Below are 25780 nucleotides of genomic sequence, written 5' to 3'. Positions count from 1 at the left end.
CGTTCCTTCATTTCTCTCTACTCTAGCATTATGTGTTCTCGCCACCGCAGCGCTTTGTGCTCGGACATTTGGGTTGAAGCTACACCCGCATGATTGCTTGAAAGATTCTGCAATAATTTTAATACGGTGTGATACATTATAATGCACTCCTCCTACTTTATAATATGTCGCACTGTCAATTTAGATTGTGTAGTCTCTGCTATGGGCTTAACACTGATGCTGTAGTAAGGTCAATAAAAATGTAACAAATACAAAGCAGCAACACCAGTATATTAATGTCAATAATTACATTACTGGCTTTGAGATGAGAGATCTCTCTGGTCATCGTTTAACTTAATAAAATAGTCTTATATCATACGATTGTTGATTCGTTATTTTTTACTTTCAGTAAGTTAATTCAGTTATGATTGCATTTGGTCCCCCCCTCAGCTCAAGAGCAGTGGTTGCCGCATGGCACGTGATTGAAGAGAGGCAATAGTGTATCCAAGAAATAAAAAAATTACCTAAAAAAACTTTTTACAGTAGAAATCACGTGATCGCACCTTAGTACACAGGACGAAGGTGACTGGATGTTGTGTGCAGCATCACAGACACAGACAGAGCCGAGTAGAAAGGCAGTTATTGTCCTACCTGGTTACTGTACTGTTGCCTCTCCAGGCAAAAAGCCCTGCCTGAAGTCTGATAAATAAGAGTAGAAGAATACTATGAGAAGAAGAAGGAGTTAATGCATCGTTCAGTGTAAGATGGAACCTGCCAGGCAGGTGTGCGGTTTTCTCTATCAAGAACCTCCAGTTGAACCACCTTAACTCCATGTAGTATCTCTAGAACCCTTCCATAGACAGTCATTTGTGTAGTTCCAGTAAATAGAATTACCAGAGCTGTGTGTTGTACGCACGCTCCTCTTTTTGAGGCCCATGCCGTACCCTGATTGGGATGCTTGTGTGTTGTGCAACATGAGAATCTTTCATAATTACACTACAACAAATAGCATTACTTACTTGAATACATGTCGGGACTTTGGCATAACTTTCTGTTTGTGTGTTTTATTTTTACCTAGTGATGATGATGATGAATATATTAGAATGTTAGATAGAATGTTAGAGTACAGGTACAGTCAAGCAGTAGCATGTATTACAGTACAAGTACAGTCAAACATCCTGTCTAAGAGGAGGATTTCAAAAAAGCCCTTGCGGTCTTGTTTCCGTTGAAAGTCCTTAGTACACAGTATTCCTGCTGTTTTCATCATTCTGCATGCATGCAGCTTTTTGTTCTCTCTTATACTTTTAAAAGCACTGGATTTATTGTGCCTTGCCCCTCAGTTATGTTGCTTCCAGTTCTGAAGGTTAGCTGTTATAATTGTGTCTCATATTTAGCTTGCACCTCTCTTTGTCTTACAGATCATTCAAACTCCAAATAGCAAAAAACAATACACTATTTGATATTTGGCTAAATAGAGCTGCACTAACTTTTTAAATCCTTGAACTACTCCATATGTGTCTAAAACTATACAATTAAAAACTATTTACCTCTGATGCAAACCTCTGAGGTTGGATTGGCCCTCACTGATAATAATGAAGGCTATAGCTACAAATAACAGTAATTATATGTCACCACTTTTGAACAAAGCAGACAGTGTTTCTTTTATTGAATTTGTTGTGTTGACGGACAGCAATTCCTGAATGTGAATGGGTGTAAACCGACAACAATGTTATTTTTCTCCACTTGTAGTTTAGATATATGATATATAAGACACGTTGTGTGTGTATGTGTGTGTGTGTGTGTGTGTCAGTGCTTGTCCGTGTCCGCATAACTGACCTCAGTAGTAAGGCTTGCTCCAGTGTTAAGTCTTGTACCGTTGTTGAAGTAGCCTCACCCCCCCTTCATATCCTGTGGCATTTCAAGCTGGGGAGTATTAATCTCACACGGCGCTTCAGACGGCTTTTATCTGGCTGGCAGGTTGGCATGTAAGGGGATGTTTCCTCTTGATTCCAGTAATGAATGCAGCACACAAGCTATCACTTGGCCCGTGCTGCATATGGAAGAGGAGGAATCACACCTTTCTTTCTGTGACTTCCATTTTCTTTTTTTTTTTTTTGCTCCATGTACTCGCCCTTTTCTGCCTCTTATTCTCTCTCCTGGAAATGATCACCATGTCAAGAGCCGTGTCGGATGGAGGGGGGGAGAAACGTTTCATGCGTGCCTCTTAAGTTTCTGATTGTCTAAATGACACAGAATCTCATCATACAGCTGTCTCCTTTTCTGACACTACAATTACCCATAATTCCTTCTGCCAATCAATGTCTCAAGGTTAGTATTTTATATCTCGAATAGAGGGTTGGGATATTTACATTTGGAGGCTAGAACAAAAAGGCACAGACGCTGTGTGTGTGTGTGTTTGAAACGTTTCCCTTTGTTTATATAAATGACCTTTCCGAGGTTGTTTAGTCATTTTTATTTTCTAAGATGTCCCCCCAAAATTGAATGGCCTTTATTTAGCTACAGTGTAGCAGTTAATGCATAATTTAAATCACCTTTCTCCATTGTCACTTTGTTAATGACCAAGTACTTTGTCTCAGCTGATGTCATTAATCAGCTCTAGTCACCAGAATATTATTCCTTGGTACTTCAGCAGGTGGGTATTTTCTGTCCCACTTGACAAAGTGTCCTGAGTTAAAATGGCCCATTATAATGTCACGTTTTACTCCATCATGCCTGGTATTCGTGTATGGTCTCTGGTTTAAACAGTACACCTCCCTATACTTTTTACCCCATCCTTCGAGTAAAGTGTTCTTCAAAGATATATATTTCATTGCGAGCTGACAGCCTTGACACTATAATTGACCTGAGCGCTTCCATCTTACTCTTTTGAAATCCTCCGTTGTAATGTGTGTCAACTAGATAAAATGATTCCCATCTCCACCCTTCTCTGGATTTCCATTTGCAAAGACGTCTGACTGACTGACTGACACTGGCGTAGGTCCCATTATCATTCTGTTTGAATGCCTGCGATTGGGCTGGGGGGGGGGGGGGGGGGGGGGGGGTGAATTGCTTTATTGTTAAAAACACGTGCTCTCACTTAAGTCCTATACATTAGTCGACCATGCAGAGCTTAAAGATGGGTTAAATAGTTTGCTCTGTCTGACGACCATTGCTGTCAGAAGCAGGAATGTGATTTACATGTTAACATACTACCAATTCTACATTATTTTGCCTCGTCATTTTCACCCGAATAAAATGATTGTTCCTGTATTTTTTTAGGAATGGAAAAAATAAGCAGTGTCCATCACCATGTAAATGCAGTTCTGCATCCAGCATTTACACATCCTTAAAGACATATTATTAATTATATGGTCAGGATGGGTCAAAGTTATTTTTGCGTTTTGTCATCATGACGTTTTTGTTCAAGCAATGTAATAATTACCCATGAAGGTAGATGCCAACAATACTATTGTCCCAGTACCGTCATGGTAAAGACTCCTTATAAAAAGCTGCTCATATCTGTCCTGTACTGTCCTGCATGGAGCGGGACACACTATCCGTGAGGGATGACAGCTTTGTCCTCATTCCCCTTTGTCTGACCATCTCCACAAGGCCGAGGGGGTCATTACAGGACAGAAACTCTAAACTAGTCTGTTAAGTCTCTTCGGCAGTGGAGATGCTGCCCCAGCATACCACTCCATAAAAAGTGACTGATGTCACCACAAAGACAAAAGGTCCTGAAAGACCCGAGTGTCCTCAGCAGATTCTTCAGTGTGCCACGTTTGCCGTGACGCCGAAATTTATTATCAGATAGAAAGTCCCATGAAACATTTTTTTTTTTTTTTGCCAAGTATATTTTCTTCCTTGCTTTCATTTTCACATGTGGCTATAAAAAGACATCCCTGTTTTTGTGTACCGTGTCACGCTATTAAGTTTCACACATGCTCTGTGAACCTGAGACATATTTTCTGCTTTCCTTCTGATTAATTGGGAAATTGCGAGGACAATCTCTCCCAAATGTGTCAGTGTGCTATGATGCGGCTGTAAGACTACATCTACAGCCTAGTTAGTGTGGAGCATTTTTTCCAAAGCACTTTGCTATTAGTTTAATTAACACTGTATTGACAAACTGTTACAGGATTGCATGATTTTTCTCACCTTGTGTCTTTTTTTTCTCTTTCAATCGAAGTGATAATGAAAGGAGCCTCTTTTTAGTGCCAAGTGCATAACTGGAAAGTAAGAAATAACAGATCAAGTAGTATTTATTTTCTTGAAAAGACTCTTTGAGGAACTTATTATTAGAGCTGTGTACTCTGTGTTGTACAAATGTTACCCATGTGTTTATTGTGCGTTTGTCGACGGCAACAAAGTACAGGGAGGCGTTATGTGCTTGTGAAAGACGGCTTTAGGGGAAGTGCCACTTTAAGGGGGTAAAGCTGGGAGGTTAAAGCAAGCCTTAAAGAGGGTCCGGTCCCTCTCAGGTTCGCTGGTAAGCCTGTTGGACATCCTCCTTTGTTCTTCTTTCAGGCTCCTTTACCAGTGGCCTGATGCGGTTGTCCCCTTGCATGTTCCTCCAGTAACTCACTTGGGCCAATTTAATGGCCATAGTTCTCAAATTGAGCTGTTTTGTCTCACTTTGAATCAAACTAGGACCTATTATGTTTTTTGTTTTTTAATTGTACCCCTCCTCCTTGTCTCCCTTCCGGGTTGGCCTTGGTCTATGTAGGTTGCCCTTGCTTCTCTCTGTTCTTAAGTTTGAAGCTCTAACCTTGTGAGGGGTCAGTGTTTCCACTCCAGCAGTGTCAACTTCAATCTGGGGCGATTTGGTGTGAAATGCGTGCCATGGTGTGGGTGCTCGCAGGTCAAAGCCCCAGTAATTGATGTTGCTTATTCATCTGCTTTTCCTTGTCTGCGCTCGCTGCAGCGCAGCAGCCGTTTTTGTTTGTCTAAATTGTTTGAAGATTTACTGTAGGTCTTACGGCTCTGAGAAGCATCCCCCTGCTGCACTTTGTTTGTGTTCCTACCTAGCAGGGGGGGGGGGGGGGGGGGTCACCACTGGGGGACACACAATGCCGCACGTACAAAAGAGGCTTCCCCCAACACGGGGCCCGGAGTACATCTCATAGCATGATTCTAAGCACTAGGGGACACACAATGGCTGAGGCACAAAGGAGGCTTCTCTTAAGAGAGGTCTCGGAGGACATCTAGCATGACAAGCAGGGCAGCTCTCACTGTAATTAGACATGGAGGTAGCCTGACCAATGGCCTCATGAGATCAGCGAACATTATTAAAACAGATACGCAGGGAAGATTGTTATTGGCAGAAATGAAGCCTTGTGAGGCAACAGACGTGATTGAAAGGATTCATTTTATCGGTGGAATACATGGCTTCACATGGATAAGACGTGCGTTTGAAAACCGCCACCCTCCTCCCCGCTTAGCCCCTTTAGGTCAACTGAGCTCTCATCTTCTTTCCTCCTGAGGAAAGGTGCCTCCAAGCTGAAACACATGATGACATGCTAGATCTATTTAAGCATAAAGAAGGAATGTAATAATGGAGCTATATTTAATCTGGCTCTCTAGCACGTCAGCCGGCTGCCTGGGTGGTATGTTCTCCAGAACCTTTGAAAAGGGGCGATTTAGAGCAGAGATCTGGATCATTACACAATAAAGAACACTTCATAAGTCCTGGAGTGAGTTGGAGAGATGACGGTTAATGATGTTGACAGCAATTCACCTCTGCTGAATTAGAGAAAGATTTGACTCAACTTGCCTTCTTTAATGAGCCTCACTCTGTAAAGGTAATGGACCAGCGGTAAGACACACAGAGGGGTGGGTGGGTGGGGGAGTGAGTGAGTGAGGGTAGGAGGGGCTTTTTCTCTGATTCCTCTGGGGGTGCCAGGATGTATATTTACTATAGCCATATAGGCTTTAAACTGTCATGTAAAACGCAGTATACCAATTATCAGATGTTCGCATTTAACACATCAAACAAGAACAGCTTAAATAGCTTAGTACAAAAGATATTAACCCTTTCTCTGCTATGACCTACTACAGATTTGACATATAGCCAATTACCAGCTGCCGTCAATTTTCCTGAGGAATCTTAGCCCGTTCCTCATGGGCTAAGACCTCCACATGCGGCAAACGGCCTCTTCAAATCCCACTGGAAATTATCTAATGGCTTCTCATCAGGTGACTCAGGATCGTTGTCCTTCAGGAATGTTTAATGAAACAGAAGCTTCACCTTCCTCTCATGGCACCTTCCTGTGCCATCATTCCACAGAACGGCATCCAAAAACGTTTCCATCTTACCTAGATGGTTTTAATTGTACTGGAGCCTGTTTTTTGCATGGGTACCATTTTCTTCCATCGCCTTGTGAATTTTCTGTTCCCCCTTTCTTAGATCAAATACCATTATTTACACGCTGATTCCAGCCTACAGCACATTTGCTCTTTCTAATCATGCACATTTGAGAAAAAGCTTAACTGGCAGTGTGACAGGTTATTTGTGGGTCTGGTTTTGTTTTTTTCCACGCTTGACTGTCATTCCATCAAAGTAACTTATCTGTCAGTTTCTTTGAGTGTCTCTAGCTGAATGATAAATATGTACATCCAGTGCCAATTATGCAATGACAAAGATGTCACTGAAAGTATAACATTTGAATTAATATGATGGCTTTTAATTTCAAACATGCTCTATTATATCCTTCTGGGGTATAAGAAAAGGGAACAACGACGACGATGAACGAAGAAACAATAGCAAAGGTGAAATCAATAACTTTGTTGTTACCCTGCCTTTTCTGCAGTAGCGACATGTCAATCATCAAGCCTATTAATAGGCTTATTAGAGCTAAGACGGCTACAGGAGTGGATAACTTGTTCTAAACAGCTTCCAATGAGTAGTATGTTGAGCTACACTGTAAACATTTATCTGTTTAATGTACAGCTGTGTTGACAAAGTTACGATGTTTTTGCATGATCAATTCCTTACATAGAAAAATGACAGTCTCTGTGTCACCAAGGGGGGGGGAAACTCCAATGCTTTCTGCTTTGAATGACAGGAATACTTGCCTAATTATCACTTTAATTCTTGCTGAGATTATGTAATTATCTTTTTAAAACAAGTGTTTTTTGTTTCTGTGTGTCATTTTTGAGACGCCTCTGTACCTGACACTCAGCAAGCCACTTAATAATATGCTAGAAAGGCAGCTAATTATACAATAATAACAGCTTGGCGAGCGCAATAAGGCAGGCTGGTGAATGAATGATAGCACTGTTAGATTGTTCACATTATATCTTTATCTCAAATCATTAGAATTACACCAAACAGGAAGTGCTTCAATCTCAAATGCGCTTATTCATTATGCCATGAGAATCTGAGGGCTTTATTTTGTGCGTATGCAAATCACAGCTCAGATTGAATGATACATTCCCCTGCAATGACGTTTCCAGCAAATTGAATCCCCATTCAAGTTAATTACTCCGTGTTTACAAGGCCCCCCACCCAAAGTTAGGATATCCCAATTAAAGACTACACCTGTTCTACTTGTGAGGTTTGTATTTATTACATGTGTGATTGCATATTCTCCTGCAGAGCGCAGGTTTGTCGGGGGGGGGGGACCACTGCTTAGACCCCTCGCTGGGCTCCCAGATTTCATCCCGCTTCTTAAAGCGTTCTAGGCTGATTGGTGTCATCTGATTACGGGATTGCTCACAGCAAAGTAGCAGGAGCACTGCTGACACGCACATCCGCAAAAACCTGCAGAGGGGGTAGATGGGCGAGCTGATGGAGGGCGTGCCCGAGCATCAGCAGCAGTAGCGGCGGCGGCGGCATCAACATCAACATCAGCAGCTGTAGACTGCTTTCGAAACTTTTTAATTAGCACTAATTACCTTTGCAGAAAAATGTTGAGGCTTGGAAGGATTTGTGTCAGCAAGTGGGAGATCAAAGATTGTGGTGCTGTGCATTTTAATCTGAACACTGAGGGGTAATATGGAGCTGTTTGCGTGTTGGAGAGGAGGAGAAGAGGCATCCCAGGTGGTACTTGAGCAGCCTACCTCGAGTAATGCTGTCGACCGATCACGCCACAGGTCCCATCATATCATACAATTCTCCACTAATATTGAGAAATCGTCTTATCTTTGGTTGCTGTTGGAGTGAATCATGGTTTTCCCCTCACTTCATTTGTTTCCTCCTTTGTATGCGTGCACGCATTCCTCACTGTCAGCATTGCGCACACACATGTGATGTGTGTGTCAGTCTGACAGGCATGTCATAGAGGTGGTTTTTAATGCATGCCTGGACATCACTGTGGCAGGGTCATCCATCAGACTTCAAGACAACATTGATCATTTGCCATGAAGAGAGCGCGGCGTAGTGATTATTTGCTATTAGGTGGATGCTGAGGCATACAAATGGCTGGCAGTTGACAGTTGAACTCACTCAAACGTAATGCGGAATGGCTCCCCCCCCCCCTCTCAGGGTAATGTTGACAAGCACTCAGCCTGAACACTGTAATGACAGAGCGTACAAGCAGACAGGGCACGGAGGGGTTCTTCCTCACAGCATCTATCGTTTAATGGTTCCTTTATTTCACTGCAAGGATAAGTTCCTTTCCGGCTACATGTTCTGCATGCTTTATCCAGATTTATAGAATATAGGTTTGCACATTCTTTTATTCAGTCATTGTTTAATGGGAAGCACACTTATCACAAGATGCACCGGCTGATTGACCCTGTCATTGTAATTCTACAGTATTATGTGCACTTTAAGATGTGTGAGCCCGACTGTGCAGCATGCATGAGAGCTTACGTGAGCTAGTTTGCGCTGCTTTGATGTCCACAGTGACTGATGTGCCAGCAGTGAATTGATTTTCAGCTCCTGCTCACTGAAAGAGGAGGGTGTTTGTCATGTGGATAGACAAGTAATCTTTTAATACAAAGATTCACAAGACTCATAGCCACAGTAAGCACAGGCCAGACGCAGCAAGGGGAGAACTTTCATTGGCTTCAACAGCGTGCTGCTATCCTCCCTTGCCTGATGCATTTCTTAGTGTACAATTTAGCATTGCGCTTGAATGTGCTGTCATTCTGTCTGGCCCCGCTACAAACCAGACTTGCTGAATCTTTAAATGCGACATTGATTTTTCTGGAGTCATCTCTCCATTTCTTTCTTCCCTGGGAATGAAGCAGCTCTTTCCTTTTTATCTATGAACTGGGTCAATGTTGGAGCTTAGATTTCATCCCAGGCCAAACTGGGGTCAAGTAAAGGCTTACGAGGTTGGGCCTGACATGAGCGTCTGTTAAGTCCTTATCCCTTGGCTCAGGTTGATCCAGGACCATTTATCAAACAGCGGTTTTGATTTTGTCTGGCCCCGACTCTCTGTGTGGCTGAATTTGCAGAATCAGTCCCCATCTGATTTGGAGTGCTCTCAGCCCTTCTGCCAGCTCTAATGAAATTGAGAAAGAATATTAACCTCACACACTCCGCAGGAATATCCACAGGAGTAGTCCATAACTCGGGCACCACAGGATCCACAGCGGTGTTATCATTCAAACACACGGGAGCTGGCTTTCGACACGCTCACCATGGTGTAGACAATTTTGAGCAATTTAATATGCACTTCTCCCATAATAAACTCATAAAGCACGCAGGAGTAATGAGCGGTGATATTTAACTTCATCAACAAGGAACTTTGCTAATTAAGTTCCTCACTGATTTCCTCTTGATTGAAATGATTTTTGCTCTGGAAAAATATATTTTTGTTTTGCAAAATGATGTAACGCTGTGCAAAGTTCAATCTGACGTGCCGCCTCCAATTGACAACTTTGTAGCTTTTACACGTACGCTGTCATGAGCGAGCATTCACAGTGCTCTAAACTGATTAAGTGTGAACCCACATAAAGAAGAGATTTGCTGGCAGCTTCAAACATACGCTAATGATTTGCATCACCATTAATAGTCATTTGCAGCTGCCGAGGAAGAGACGTGTAATCCCCTTCCCATGTGTGAATTGACATGCATTCAGGGAGGGCTGTGAGTCCTGGACGTGTGATCTTTAAATGGCTGCCACCTGAGGCCTGGTGATGCAGAAAGAAGTGCCACCCTGAGCAGTGGCTGTCTGAATGTGAGACAGAGAGGAGGGGGGGGGGGATGTGGACACAGATAATGACTAATTCGCCATTGCCGTCATAAATGCATGTATAGAGATGTGTACAGGCCATAAAATGTAGCTGGAGGGAAGATCAGTACCGTGTGGAGGTGGTGGGTTAGATATTTGGGGGCTTGAGGGGTTTGCAGGGCAGTAATTTGTTTTACAAATAATGTCATCTTATTTACCACGAAGTAATCCTGACGAGGTATTTTGGTATTTTTGATGTTTATTTATGTTTCTGTCATGGGTTAGCGTGATGAAATGCAGCTGTTCTCATCGTGTTGTACTTTTCATACACTGCAGGAACTTCTCCTCTGCCCTTTAGCGCTTCGTTTCTCCACTCTGTTCATTTTAAATACTGTCGATCAACAACAGTAAATCTCTATGTAACTGATATTAAGGGTAGAGTAGTCAAGTATGTTGAGTTTGAAAGTAAATCTCTTTTAGGCGTTACTTTGGTTCTCTTCAGATGACAACTATTGTGAAAATGGGACCTTTAATTGAATCACTAATCAACATTGAGGGATATTTTGCCGTTTACAGTGGCAAGAACCATCCAAATATTTCTGGCCTATTTTAAGCCGAATGCCCCTCCTGTCTATTTCCTCTCACAGACCAGCCCTCTTCTATGGACCATTTCTTTATTACGTTTATTAAAGCCAGTCCACATACGGGGTTTCCAAGGTCCAGTTTCTTTCCCCATTCATTACAGTACTTTATCCTGGCAGGCAATCTGATATTTTCCCTGAATAGTCCATTATGCACACATGAAGGCCATCATGGTTGCAGTATTGTCAATTCGTCAAACATTAATCTGTTGCCTTCTGAACAGGATGCCGTTGTGACTGTCACGCTGCAGCTGCGGCCCTCTATTTAAAATAACATTGCTTTGCTTTTCTGCACCACTGGTGATCCTTTAGAAGAAATTGTCCCTTCTACTGTGGAGTGCAGCTGCAAGGATTGTCCAGTGTGTGCGTGTGTGCGTGTGTGCGCGCACTTGTGTGTGAAAGAGAGAGCGTTTTGATAAATATTTGACTCCAAAACTTTTTTCCGTGGTACAGTGCTAGCTTTGGGGATGCGGCCTCTGTGATCTCTTAGCGTCACACTCTCAGTGAGAGAGGCAGCTTTGAGGTTGCTCTCCGACGTCTACATTATAGCTCTGTAATAAGCCGCCTGGCTTCAGCATGCTCTGCCTAGACCCCCATCGTCTTGATAGTTTCTACAAATCACAGACTGCTATTCATTTAGATGACAATTTCAAAAGCAGCAGACATAAGAAGGGGTTCTTTGTGACGGGCAAAAGAGCCGGAGCTCCAGTTTTTCATGAGACGGCTGAGTATATGTGACATGACACCATCCAGTGCACACCATTGGCAGGAGTGACTGACATTTCAGCCAATATTGCTTGAGAGTTTTCTTCCCTCTGATGTCAGCAGTGGTTTATCAATCACTGTGTCTGCATTAGTATTAGCGTATTGATCTGGCAGGGCAGCTCTCTGGCCTCCTCTCCAATCCCCTTTTCTGGTTTCTCACATCCTCCTTTGCTTCCTGTGGCAACACTCTACTCGAGCTGGTTATTAGTGTATGCAGTCTGTGTTCATCGGACAGGATCGTAGCAGATAATACAGATTTTAACATGTGCTACTTCTGCAAGCCCAGAAGCACACACCCTGATGCACCCAGGGCCCTATGATGTATGATGGTGACGCTTACACGGGCTAAGTGGTAGTCAAAGCGTAAAGACAGTCCATGTGAGGAATTAGCTCTGACAATGAGGCTGATCATAATTATGTTAACAAGGAGAGGTTTCGTGGGTTCACCTCGTTAAAGCTACCACCAACACACAGAGAGAAAGGGGGGGGGGGGGGGGGGGGGGCGCTCTCTCCAGCTACGTAGTTAGAGGGTTGAGAAAATGTGTTTGATCTCATGCTTCCATACAAATCATATCTTTCTAAATACGGGGCAATGGCGTGATGCATTATGATGTGAGTATTTCATGTCCATATATTTTTGGTGATTTATTATAATTTTTTTATTACCTGTATCTTTTTATTTTATTTAATTGTATGAAAAGAATTAAGGATTTTTTTTCCCCACATTTACTGAAAATGTATTTCATGTGTCTTCTGTAGCATTGGGAATCCAGTCAATTATGTTCATTCATTTAGTTAAAAGCAAAACCTGTATTTTAACAAGTACTTTTACTGCAGGGCTTAAAAGTTTTACGAGGCACGTATTGGAAAAAAAGGAATCTTTTGAAAAATAATGAAACCTGCTACGTAAATCTGCAATGGGAGCACGGAAAGCTGGAGCGTATTAAACGTTCAATCCCTACACTGTGGTTAATGCTGGATAGGACTCGGTGGCTCTCCCCTGGCTCTGAATTTAACTGATTAAATCAGCCAGTGCACGCAGCAGTGGTGACATGAAAACAACAATTAATAAGGCTCCCTCCTGCGCCACAAGGCTCCCTTTAACCGAGCAGCTAATAACATAACCCACAGGACTGCACCCCCTCACGCACACACACACACACACACACACAGCATAAACATGAACTTATAAGTGGAGATAGTGTGGCCACATTGTGCTTACCCACGTATTATGACATAGATTATAGTTCTAAATTATTATTTATATTCCTATCGATACAAACGGTCCAACAGTTTTGTACTTTTTGTGTTCCAGTTGTCATTCTGCTACTCGATCTCACTCCTGCTATTCTTTGACTGAAATATTTGTTTACGTTTTGAGAAAAAAGGCCATTTTATTGAATTATTGTAATCCAATATTGAATTTTTTTTTTGACGTTATATAGAATAGCGAAAGAATAATGATGTATTTAATAATATCTGAAAGTTACGGTTAGCCACTGTAGAGAGTTTTCAGCATTTATTGGTCTTTCTGCTTTTCATAAATGAGAAGCACCATGAGGGGGAATAAAGAGCAGGACTTCATCACTCTGGCACATTTCTCCATACATCCATCTGGCCAATGCATCAATCAGAATGATTAGAGGTTTGTCAGTGAGTGTCTTTGCCAGAACTCTGGCAAGGTGTTGTCAGCTGTCATTGGTATCGACTTTAATTCCAGCAATTTTGATGTCTATGAAATGTGTTGCCTTTTCGTTGTTTCCCGCCTTAGGAAATAACAAGATTTAACGAGATGTAGTTCAGGTTGCTGCAATTATGGACCTTTGAATGTGTGTTTTAAGAGCGGGGCCTGCATCCAGATGTTGGGTGCTTACAAAATATGAGCTTGCGCTTTTTGCCAGACTGAAGAAATCCTTTTTTTTTTAAAGCAATTAATCAGCAACACAATAAACTTTTCATCTTAATTGAAAATAAATTATTCTCAGTGTATAAAAGACAGCATTCTCAAAGGAGAGCTACATAATCTTGTTTATTCTTGCAAAATGGCCTTTAGCCTCCCATGATAGCAACGCCAATGTGATGGAAATGCCCCGAGACAGTTCAGCTTTATCACTGCTTTCAGAACTTGTGTCTCTTGTCAGTGTTTTCATACCGTGGATGTCTATAGAGACATCTTACCTCTCTACATTGTAAAATCTGACATTTTTACAAATATCAGCTGATTCGTAAACTACTAAAAAGTATGGAAGGTGCGGCATTGATCTGTGACCATGTATCCGGTGCTAACACTTTAACTCACCTTGTAGCTCTTGCAGCTGAAAGAAGGATTTGTTTCATGTTTCAGTCTAAGTTCATGTCTTTCCTCTTCCAATCAGAAGTCCTTCAGAATAAGCTTCGAAAAATATTTGCGCAATGTTGATGTCAATGAAGTCTAGGACATGTCTGCAAGAGGGAAATAGTTGAGCTGACTCTCTGCCTCGCTTTGCAAGGATGCGCAAAGGCAGAATTCCAAACACATCTTTTGAAGCTAGTATCCCAACGCTAACCTCTCGCGTGGCACAGTTGCCAAATAAATAAAAAATAAGAGAAAGTTTCCCTCCAAATCCATCTGTGATTGCAAGTGTATTCCAGTTGCTCTGTGAAAATGATGGATGACAAGTTAAATTTGTGTCTGGGGAGTGAAGGTGAACTGTGACAGAGTGATTTGTCTTGGGAATGGAGGGTTAGGGTCAGGCGAAACTGGGTGCCTCAAGGCACAAGACATTGACAAATTCATCCTGCCCGCCGCATTTCTGAAGCCTTTTGTTTTGAATCCTGGCTACTCACAAGTGACCCCCATCCCTCATCCTGCCAGCTGCTGAAGGATGCCTCACCATGCCAGGGGAGCTCAGCACCACTAATTCTTGTCATTCACTTCCCTGACAGGCCCAGACCCATACCCTCAAAGTGCATGAAAGAGAGAGGCTGGAATATATATTTCTGCACAGTAACGGCAATCTGGTTTACAGTCATAACAGTTTTCCTTTTTCCTTATCATTGCAGGTCACTGGCGGGCCTCAAAATGTTCACTGAGCTGGAAGAGCTGGTGGCGGACAACAATCTGTTTGGGAATGACCTCCGGTTGCCAAGATTGCCCAACCTCCACACCCTGACTCTTAATAAGAACAAAATATCCTTTCAAATGAATCCCTTAACCTCGTCTTCATTCTGATTTGCAGCCTGCTATGCAGCCATAGATTACAGGCATTGTTGTCAGAATTTACACTTTATTGTTCATATTTTATTACAGTCTGCCTTTTCTCAGAGAACCAGTTTGTAATGTCATGGTTTTACAGCAAGGATGGTGTGTTTCTAAACAGAGTAGAACCTGAAGCCAGAAGCTGTGGCAGAGCTCAGCACAGGAATAGTTTTTGAACCACAGAGCCCTCTAGTGGAATCAGATATAACACTCACACTTCTTATTTTATTTTCAAAGAGAATAAAAAGGGTTAGATTAAAAATCCACCCCAATAATGACATTTATTGTGATTTAATGTATTTGTTATGTGGTTATATCAATTATTTTGAATTATAGGTTATTATCCTTTGTCATTTTGCGTCTCCCTTATATATATATATACATGTTAGGACATGTTTACTGCTTATTAATTGTAACAGCACAGTGTGTTTTACTACCCAAAATGAACCCACCAAAACCAGATTTCATCGCAGCCACCTTAAATTCAAGACAGACACATTGCCGAGTTGTTTATGATCAGTCAAAAAGTATGTGAGCGTCTCCTCTCGGCTTCAGAACAGATTTGGCAGTGTGTCCTCTTTTTCTCTAGTTATGTTGATCCTACTGGGTAATGATGTTTGCTCTCTCTTACACATTCGCACACATTTCCATAGTCGACATTAAAACTGGGACTGCCTGAAGTGTGCGTTTGGGACTGTGTGCTGAGTTCGGTTGTGAAGTGGTCGGCACATGCTAATAGGCCAATTATGTACATCCTGCCGTGGCACGGTGCCATTTTAAAGCTCGAGCGCTGCATTAGTGCAGTTGTATTTTGACACTTTGGGGCTCACTTTTCCAAGCAAATGTATTAGTGATGAATGTGGCTGCTTTAGGGGCTGTTTGTTTTTTTTCCACGTTTTGCAAAAGTTTTCCAGAGCATGGCTCTGGGAAGCACGGACTGTTTGAACTACAGGGCATCAATCATTTTGTCACTGTTCTGCACCCAGCCACCTAGGAAATGAAAGAAATCGAAAGAAAGGGAGCAAGCAGCAGCCAAATTGTGTCACTGCGTTATGCCAAAGCCTGCACCCTAAATTGCCCCTCTGTCTGCCCAGTCTCACAAAGCCACTGACTAGCGTCTTGGAGCACCACGGTAAATTTGACACTGACGTGTTTTAGTGGAGACAGGCCTGGAAGGCGCTGTGCAGGTAGTAAATGCTAATGTAATTAACAGCGCTCGGTCCTTGACATCCGCCCTTTGACACCTGACTGATATTGAGGGCCTGCTGGAACACTTGGCTGCCGTGACCCCGTCACTGGAGTACCTAAGCCTGTTGGGAAATGAGGCCTGCCCCAATCAGCTGGTCAGCTTGGATAAGGATGAGGATGACTACCAGCGATACAGGTCAGTTATCACTTGGATTTATAAATAAGTAAATAGATTAGAATAAACATTACCAACAGCCAACAGACTGATATAATGTTCTGTGTGTATTTATATTTGCTGTCAGCCATTTTTTCTACTCAATTATTCAGAGTGACAGCTTTTTCTGTAAGTAATGGGTTTTGGTAATGTTGCTTTTTTTTTTTTTTTTTTTTTTACAACCAGCCCCCTACATTTCACAGGCAGACTGTGGATTGAACCACATCACTCTAAAAGCGTTGTCAACCGGCCCCTCTACACTCCAGTTTGCAAAATGGATTTCATGTGTGACTAGTCACCGCCACAAATGAGTGTTTACTACCCTGCCTTACTGGAGCAGATGATGCATTAAACATCAAGCAAGGCTTCAAGCCATGCAATGTGACCACCATTTGTCAGGGTCCTTTACATGAAATGCGATAAAAGGATAAAAACATACTCTCTTTTGTCTGTTTGAGCCCTAAGTGCTTGTTTCTGACTCTGTGTTGCCTATTAATCATTTACCACCCATGCATTTCTTGAATAATCCTCTTTCTTTTTGTCTCCCCCTCCCTTTCTCACTGTTTCCCTCCCCTTCTCACCCCCCCCCCGCCTCTCTGCTCGTGTGCTTATCTTACTGGTTAGGAAAGCTGTTCTATTTTGACTGACACTGTCTTGGGTCCTGTAATGTAATATTCATAATCTGTCACATAGTAAAACATCAATTTGAGCGTGATGCAGATTTCATGTCTGACAAGGTTAGACTGTGTGCAGGTCATGACAGCCCTGGCCTTGAGCAATAAATACCCAGCCATACGCCTCAGGAGGTCCCGGCCTCTCGAGAGAAATACTCTGCTGCGTGGCATTGGTGCCCCAATTAGTGCAATGGCATAGAAACATATTATTGTTGTCTGTGGAGAGGTTAGATCTTGCGCTAGAATATGTGTTCGGCCATTGGTCATATAGTGCTACAACACGATATGCCAAAGGTGTCGCATCCTGCTGCATGTTCAGGATGGTAGCTGATTGTGTAGCGTTGTGCTTACTGGACACCGTCCGCTCTTGGGAAACCAATAAATGTTGTCACAGTAGGTGTGGTTCAACCTTTTTGATGACTAATGATTAACAGAAATACATGTGACCTTTTTAACTGCTTAGCTTATGGAAAGTTATCAGTTTGTCAAATCTCCTTTTGTGGTTGATCAAAGCGCTGTGTTTGAAGTACCGTAACCACCAGCTACACTTGGTGCTCACTCAACCTTTAGGTTACGATAAATTCCAGAAATGCAACCACATAGTAATTACCCTCGGCATCTGTAAATGTCAACTTTTGTCTTTTATCACATCTTCCAAGTATAATCATTGATTGGTACTATGTTATTTCTTTACTCATTTAACAATATCTTTAAATGTACCAGTACTCTAATATCTCAGTTGGGTGCTGGCATCACATTATTTTACAAGAATAAATGCTGAGCAGGGTAACCGTAGAAAAATGCAAGGGTAATTTTCTTGTGCACTTTGTTTTTGTCTTTTTACGTAGTTGGAATTTGCAGCTGAATTATAGTACAGTACCATAACTGTGGAGAATCAAGTTTCCCACAAATTGAGTGAATGCAAGTGTGTTTTATGGAATACTGTCACAGAAACTCATCTGGGCATCTAGAAGCTAGAAATACTAGTATTCTGTGTTTGTTTTGTTTTTATATGTGTGCAGTGTCTCAAATATATATATATATATATATTTTAATCTCAAACAGCAAATTTGACAGTTCTCTTGGAAAAAAACCCACATTATTTTCTGACTTAATATTATGTGCTTTAACTCCAAAGCTACTTTCAAGTATACCAAATTGTGATTTTTTTTTTAAATTATTAAATAACATGAATGTGATCCTTTTTCATCATCTATCTGCGCTACCATCCTCCATCTTTATATCCCTACTGGCTAACAGAACCTTGTCATCTGCTCTGACCCTCTGATAGAAGGTAGAATGAACTCTCCCCATGTCTCCCAAGGGCATCTTCACGTTTCATCAGGAAAATGCCCCTCCTATTAAGGGGTGGGGGATACAAGCTGGGATTGGGGCCTCTTGGATCTGAGAGGTGGAGCTCTTGTGAGGGGTCAGGAACAGGCCACTTTAATATTAGGTGTTATTATTACTTAATGATACAGCAATGAGTCATTTAAGACCAAGTGATGTATTTTATTTTTTTTATCATTTATTTCTGCACTCATGTGCTTGCTCTTATTTATCTCTTTTCTATTATCTGCTGTGTTTCAACTTTCTAATCACAGATAAATCATATATTGTCCTTGATCCCGGCATCCGCTCCTAATAATCCTCAGGTGTTGAAAACGTTACTTGGTTTTTGCCATCGCACTCATCAATTTGTTGCCGCTCTTTGCACACAGGTCCTGTCTGCCCCCCCCCATCCTTTCTCACACTCTACTGAGGTGATGTATATGTACTTTTTGGCTCCTAGCTCAGCCCCGACATTCCGATTCTTCTCATCCTGCCTGCCTGTGAAAGGATCTGTTGTCATCTACGTATTCCAGCCATTATCGTTTGACGTTTTCCTCCCTCCCAATGAAAGACAGAGCGCATCTGAAAGCTTAGAGCGATATCTGTGATGCTGCCAGAATGACAGCTCTGGCACATGGGTTGTATCTCTTTTCATGCTATTTATATGTCGTACTTATTCTTATCGGCTTTGAAGGTCATTACATCCAATAAAATATCACTATTGAATCTACATAATCAGTAAATCGTAGTAAACACAGCCTCGCTTGAAGTTTTGTTGATGCATTTATTTGCATATTAGAATGTGTGTCATTTTGATGAGTATATCACGGTTTACACACTTTCTTAGATTCTCTGTGGTCTCTTTCTCAAGCAAAGGCCAATAAGGAGACCTTTTTAGGCAAACGCTCAGTACGGTCTAAAGTGAATTGTTGCTTCCTCACAGGTACTTCGTTCTGCACAAGTTACCACAACTGAAGTTCCTGGACACCAGGAAAGTAACCATGAAAGAAGCCATGGAGGCAGAGGCAAGAGGAGCATTCATGAAAGTTGTCAAACCCAAGTCAGAGGCTGTAAGTCAAGTGTGTGTGTGCGTGTGTGTGTGTGTGTGTGTGTGTGTGTGTGTGTGTAGGAGCAGCTCTTTGCATTTTGTCTATTTTTTCCTTGTCTCTTTACAGAGCCCATTGACCTGTTACAAGAATATCTCTTGCTTCAAGTGTGTGTTGTATGTAGTTGTGCGTAAAACTTGCAATGGTTTATGGCCATAGTCTGGTTGGATTCTGTGTCCATGAGTCACAGATGAAACGATAAGTGGCCGGCCAGCCGTCAAGTGTGACTTGGCTGGTGACTGGGGTGACCGCTCACATACGGTCCACGTCAGTCACAGCTGAATTATCCCAAAGCCATGCACTTATTCCTCTCTCTTTTGGGCCACAGACACTTATTACAGGTCAGGACTTCCATAGTTATATCTGCTTTGCATATTTATTTTTTTTGCTTCATTTTTTTTTCTACTTCTTCTACAATTTTGATAATGCAGTATAAATGAGCAGCTTCTGCATTGATTTTAATTCATGTTAGGCCATGAGAAATTCAACATTTGGATCAGCTGGGCGTTATCGTGTCTCTTGGGGCTACGACAGTAAGCCTGGGTGGTAGAAATGGATCTGGAGCAGCAGGAGCAAAGACATACAATGACAAACCAGAGGCGTGCGAGGCGATGTTGACGTTAGGAGTGCACCAGGAAAACAAAGTATTTATTGTTTCAGACAATCAGCTAAGATAGTCTTCGTTTTTAGTGTCAGTTCATGCTATGCTTTGTTCTTGATTCTTCACTCAAGTGGCAGGCAAGAAAACAAAGCATTGAAATAATTTAACCTCAGGCTGGCATGTTTGGTAGATGGAGAAAAGTGGAATGAAAACACTGTTTATCCACTTTATGTAAAAAGGAACTAAGGACCTCTACAATGCTTTTTGGCAGGGCAAAGTCACTTTATAAGATATTATTTACATAGCTTGTCAGTGAAGAGGAAATGTTTGGCTTTGTCACCACAGCCAGAGATTAAAGGAGAAATAATCACTGATTCTAGTTGACATGATGTGTATGTGTGTGTTTTTTCTTTTTTTTGCCTTTCTACCTTGTTGTATATAATTATTTATTCCCTATGAAAAGTAAAATGTTACAGCTTTGATGAAAAAGAATCCAACCCCCCCCCCCCCCCCATTGTGCAAGATATTACATGCATTTGAGCGTACTGTTGGTGTGTCATCTACAGTTCCTGATTAGCAATCGCCTCAACAGCGAAGATATTTTTTGCGCGGACGCATCCCGAGTCTGGGCTCACGGATGTCACGTCAGCATTTCCACGACATTTGTTTTGAGCAAGATGAGATGTGGTGTGTCAACTAGCACAGACGCGATGAGCCATGACTACCTCCTGGCTCTAATTGTCCACATCATCAGAGTGATTGTATGCTGACCGGTAGTGCGGGCCACCAATTAATGACGCTTCGGCAACAGAATGAGAAAGAAAGGAGAGATGATGGCTTAATTAGATACTTGTGTTTGCTTTTATGTCTGGTGCAGCAGGGTGTTGCTCATAACAGTAGCTCATGGTACAGTGTCTGCCATTTGCTTCATTACGATGCATGATAATTAACTGCCTCGCTATCACTTGCAAAATCATTTGAGTCTCAATTAATTTCGGGCATTTGAAGGGGAAAAACTAGAGGACAGTAGATGTAATTTTAAAAAGGTTTCTTTGATTAAATTATCTGACTTGGGTTGTGTCTTTAAAAGTTGTTATTTTTTTTGGGGGGGGGGGCTATGTGTACCATTATTTTTCCATTTTACAAAAGACTCCTTCCCGCTGTTTACAGTAGATAAATTTAAACCATAGCAACGGCAGCAACTGCGGGGAAACAGTGATCCATGCCCACTCATGACAGCATATGTCTGAAGAAAGGCCCCTTTCTATCAGATCATTCCAGTTGCATGATGCACGTATTGGAATAGTTAATGGACTCGCCATGAATGAGACAGCGCTGAACTTTCAAGACCTCTTGAGTCATATCGGAGTGGATTGTTACCACAGTTTTAACCCCTTCTCAATCATGCCATTACGGCCACTGAGCTAAGCCACATGGTTATGATAAAGCAGTTATGGTCTTTAGCACTATCTGAACACCGCAACTGTTTGTACTTTCCAAATGTTTTCTGTGTTGCCTAAAATCAAAACCAGACAGTCGACGGCTAGTCGATGTTGGCAGGAGAAGGCGCAACACACACACACACACACCAGTGGTTTGCAATTAACAAGTTTAATTTATATTTTCAAGTCAAAGCGTCGACAATGATTCAACCCGATTTTTTTAAAATAAGATAATCATGGTCATTCAGCCAGATCATTATTTCCCTTCTTTGATGGTATCCATACGCTCGGGGCCATCAGACCATAAGTGGGTGATGATGAGCTGTTTTGTGTGCTCCAAAGGGGTCATTTTCTGTTTTTGGCTTTTGCAGTATTGCATGTCTGAAAAGTAGTTGGACAGTTTGCAGATGCAAAATGACAAAGAGGGGAGACAGGACATTTTTAAATACCTGAAGTAAACAAAACAAAAATTCAGCAGGGAGTATCCAAGTATTTTCCCCAAAACCACCACACAAAGCAGAGTCTGAATGGAAACGCCTTGAGCAGTATTTTGGGAAATTGGCCATGTTGGAATGCTATAATGTGATAATTCTCTTTGAGGTCATGGAATGAAATGGCGTTAAACCACGTAGATTGTGTTGGGCGGCTTTTGGAAAATGCATGTGGGACTTTTTGGCTCCCTGGAGCCTGCCGAGGAGCCCACATTATTCTGTCGAACCCTCGGGTCAAACTGGCAACATCTATCGAAACACTCAGACAGTGTACTCTGTTTTCAGATCCCAAGCACTGCTAAAAAAGTGCGTAACAAATTTACCTAGTAGAATAACACCGACTCCTCGCAACATGCTTCACAGTGTATACACAGTGAAAAGAGTCGGTCCACGGTTCTCCTCAGTGAGCACGGCTTGGTAGCGACGTCGGCCGGTATAAATGTTCCTCCCATGTCACTTCCCTGGACAAAGTATTTGACTTGACTTGCTAGCATGAACACATGTTTCCCCCCCCCCCCCATATCCCTCAACATATAATGTAAAACAGGCTGCATTGCAGGGTGGCTTGAGCCAGCTCCAGGGTCCCATGAGTCTCTGCACTCAGAGTAATGGTTCTTCAAGGGAATTGACAGTGACAGGGCCAGGAAAATCCTCAAGTGGATCTTTTCAGTTCAGTTTTTTCTTTCCCAGACACTAACCTGTTTTACTCTGCAACAGGCAGCAGTTCATTTTAAGTTTGCGCCGAAGGAAGCGGTCCAAATCTGGGATAGACCGCATGGTTTTAGACACGTGAATTGTGCATTATGATGATGCCCATTTGTGTGTTTTTTTTTTTTTACAGTGCAACGCTGGAAAGGAGGAAGTGTTTTGTCATTTGTTTTGCTTCCTTTTCTAGTCTCAGATGTACTCTGTAAAGTATGTTGCCACATTCAGGTCTGTGTTTAAGAGTTATGAGTTCCCCGGCGCTCTGAAACATAACAAACAGCATGCGATATATGGCGTACGTGTGAATGTGCCTTCAGTGGGTTTGCTGAATCATTTTACTGAAATACTTCGTCCTCAGAGAAAACTCAAAGAATATGGTTCTCGGCGGGGGAATGAAATGTAACCCAGCAGACTGTCATGGATGTTACCGTTACACTCTGTGCTCGACTCTGTATTTGCCATTATACATATTGAATCCTGATTTGTTGGCTTTCTCTCGTGACATGTTCCTGATTGAATATGTGGGTCAAACAAGGACGGCACTGTGAACTGAGTAGGAGCTGTTATTTAGATGTTACAGTCCTGCTTCCCTGTCTGCTTTATGTTCAGATAAACGAGCCCTCTGACATATTGTGATCTGCTTGCTTTCAAATTGCATTCTTTCCCCCCCATCTTGCAGAATGTCTTGTTATCTGTTAATTGCATCACTTGAGACACTGCTGTTTGCTGTGTTTCACGGCGGCATATCCTAAATGTTAAAAACAGCTGTGTCTAATTTTTTTGGGACGATTTTCGATTTTTATCACAGACAATATGCAGTTTGTGTTTGTGCCAGAGATTTCCAGGGAGCCACATGTTCTTTCTCTCAAGTACGTGCATTTGTCTGTCAGCATATCTGAGTAGTGCATTCCTCCATGTGTGTATTTTTCGCAAACAGTTTTTTTGGACTGTTGGAGAAAAAGCCTGTCCAGTGTCTGTCCGGTTCGACAGGCCCGGTTCTGAGCGCTCTGGCAGCTTCAGCCGAGAGGTCACGCACGGGATATAGGCTGGGATAACAACAGCAATTAGAGGGAGTGACTCACATCATCCACATAAATCATCCAAGCACTGCATATCATAAACACATTGTAAAACTTTAAAGCACAATTAATTGAAACTAATAGTGCCAAGATTGATTTATTGCTGCTTTCAAAGCCTGGAGACATGGGATGGCTGATCCCAGTGTCAAGTCTCCCTGCAGGACAAAATGATAGATGTGCTATTCACATTTGGCCAAATGCAGAGCATTAAAACAAACGTGTGTTTTTGTCAGGGCTTTTATGGGACGCTGACGAGGCCGCGTTGCATTAACTGATTTTCCTCTCCTCCTGTTGGCACCCAGTACAGAGAAGGAACGCCTCTGTGGTGAATTGTTTGTTGTCTCAACGTCTCTTGTGTTTCGCGGTGGATTTTGAGGCCTGTCAGAAAACAGGCCAAGGCTGGCCAGCAATAATGAGACGTCTCCCTCTCGCATTTTGATATGAAGTTTTCATAGTCTTTGACAATTTATGATATAGTCCATGCAACTTTTTTATTGTTTTATGTGCAAGTCTTACTAAAGGTTTTATTAATAATACATGTAATGCTATAACATTTCGTGCCAGGGACTAGTATGCAACAGAGTACAATTTAGTGAAGTTTTTATAACAACTTTGTTATATTCAGTGCTCCTGTTACGCAGAAAAAATTACAATTGCAGAATGAAACTCCACCCTGAAGTGTCCCTGAACACTTTTAGACATAGGAAAAGCAAAGTGTGCGCATGCAGCCGAACAGCTTAGTGTCATTATTCTCCTTCATAAAACTGAGCCTGTGCCATGTCTACATTTACACTTCTCATCAAATAATGCTGGTCTGATCAAAATGTACCCTCCCTCGTCGTCTCCCTGGTGACGGGAATATGCGACTATAGTCTAATGAGAGACAGCTGCCTGAGTATTTTCCATGCAGAAGAAATAAAACTCAACCTCCCCCCCCCCCCCCTTTTTTTTTTTTTTTTTTTATCTCTCACCCTATCCCACCGGGCATTATCACAGAAATGTGCCAAACTTTAAATCTCTCCCAGAGATCAGTTATTTCTTTGACTGTCGCTTTTAGTTGATGTTGACAATACACATTAATCCCTGTTTCGGCGCTTGCCTTTATGGTTTCCTTTGAAGTTGATTGTCATGCGCGGCCTCTCGGAGCAGCTTTGCAATAATTCCCCTTCAGATTTTTATCAGATAATTCACCTAAATTGTTGTTTGTGGCATGTTGATGTTGGTGTGTTCAAGTTAATTGATGAAAGTCAATGAATGCTGGTGCTTAGAGTGTGTGCTAGATGAGGGGAATGAGATGTATGTGAGAGTTTCACTTGTGTCTCGGGTAAATGTATACATGGCGGGCGCTGTCTCTGAGTTTGCTGAAACATTTGAGCTTTAATCTAGAGCATCTACGTCTGTTCTTCAGTGCAGCAGTGTCAAAGGAGATGGAGTCTTCTTTCAGCGTTGACTTTCACGAGCATGCGACAGAGGACAGAGCCGCAGCTGAAAGCCCCTTCACTGAAGTTTGTGCTTACACAGACCTCCTTTGTGGTTTTAAAAGCTTGTCAGACGTGTCAGGCGAAGGCTCGAAAACTATATTGTTTCCAGCCACTTGGATTCCTTTCCTCTTGACATCTGCCACTCTGGTGAGATGATAAATTCTTGCCTCATTAAGCGTGGGTGTGGGATTACAGGCTGACAACACATTAATCACTGCGATGGGTGGCAGCAGCCCTGCACCAGCTACAGGCATTGTTAACCAAACTTTTCTAATGTGTCACTCTCCTCACTGACGGCCCATAATCAATCATCCTGATTGGCAGGACTGATAGATTACACTATTTATACTCTGCGTAATGAAGGCTAGCGTTTCCACCTACTGTCATTGCCAAAAATGATGATAGGCCACACCATTCAGCTGAGGACATACAGAAGAAGGGTAGTCAGACCTTAGCGTTGCATTGTGAACTTTAAACACACACTGTGTGCACTGTGGTGGTGATGCAGGGTGTGTTCTGCATGGCTTTATTGTTCCCTCTCCATAGTACACCTTAAAGGCTGTCCTCACACAGTTTCTGAGCTATTGTCATATTTGTCGCTATCAGTGGCAGGCTGCGCTCGGGTAAAACTCTGCTTTGTCTGGTGCGGGATTCGGTTTCCCCGTGACCCTGTTGGTGAGGGTGGTTTTTGTTTGTCAGGGTCTCTTCTCTGACAGAAAG

The 25780-nt window shown here is 42.3% G+C and overlaps 1 protein-coding gene across 1 annotated transcript in view; it reads left to right on the top strand.

Moving 5' to 3' along the window:
• Nucleotides 1-25780, top strand: part of lrmda (leucine rich melanocyte differentiation associated) — a 166478-nt gene that overhangs the window by 95262 nt on the left and 45436 nt on the right. Inside the window, exons 3-5 of the mRNA XM_068741724.1 lie at nucleotides 14552-14678; nucleotides 15992-16131; nucleotides 19099-19225. Coding sequence (XP_068597825.1) covers nucleotides 14552-14678; nucleotides 15992-16131; nucleotides 19099-19225 — 394 coding nt within the window. The remainder of the gene's footprint in view (nucleotides 1-14551; nucleotides 14679-15991; nucleotides 16132-19098; nucleotides 19226-25780) is intronic.

This window comes from Brachionichthys hirsutus, chromosome 7 (assembly GCF_040956055.1).
Source record: "Brachionichthys hirsutus isolate HB-005 chromosome 7, CSIRO-AGI_Bhir_v1, whole genome shotgun sequence".
In the NCBI taxonomy this organism is placed as follows: domain Eukaryota; kingdom Metazoa; phylum Chordata; class Actinopteri; order Lophiiformes; family Brachionichthyidae; genus Brachionichthys; species Brachionichthys hirsutus.
Note: the sequence above shows the minus strand (reverse complement) of the source record. Positions and strands in the feature narration are given on the sequence as shown.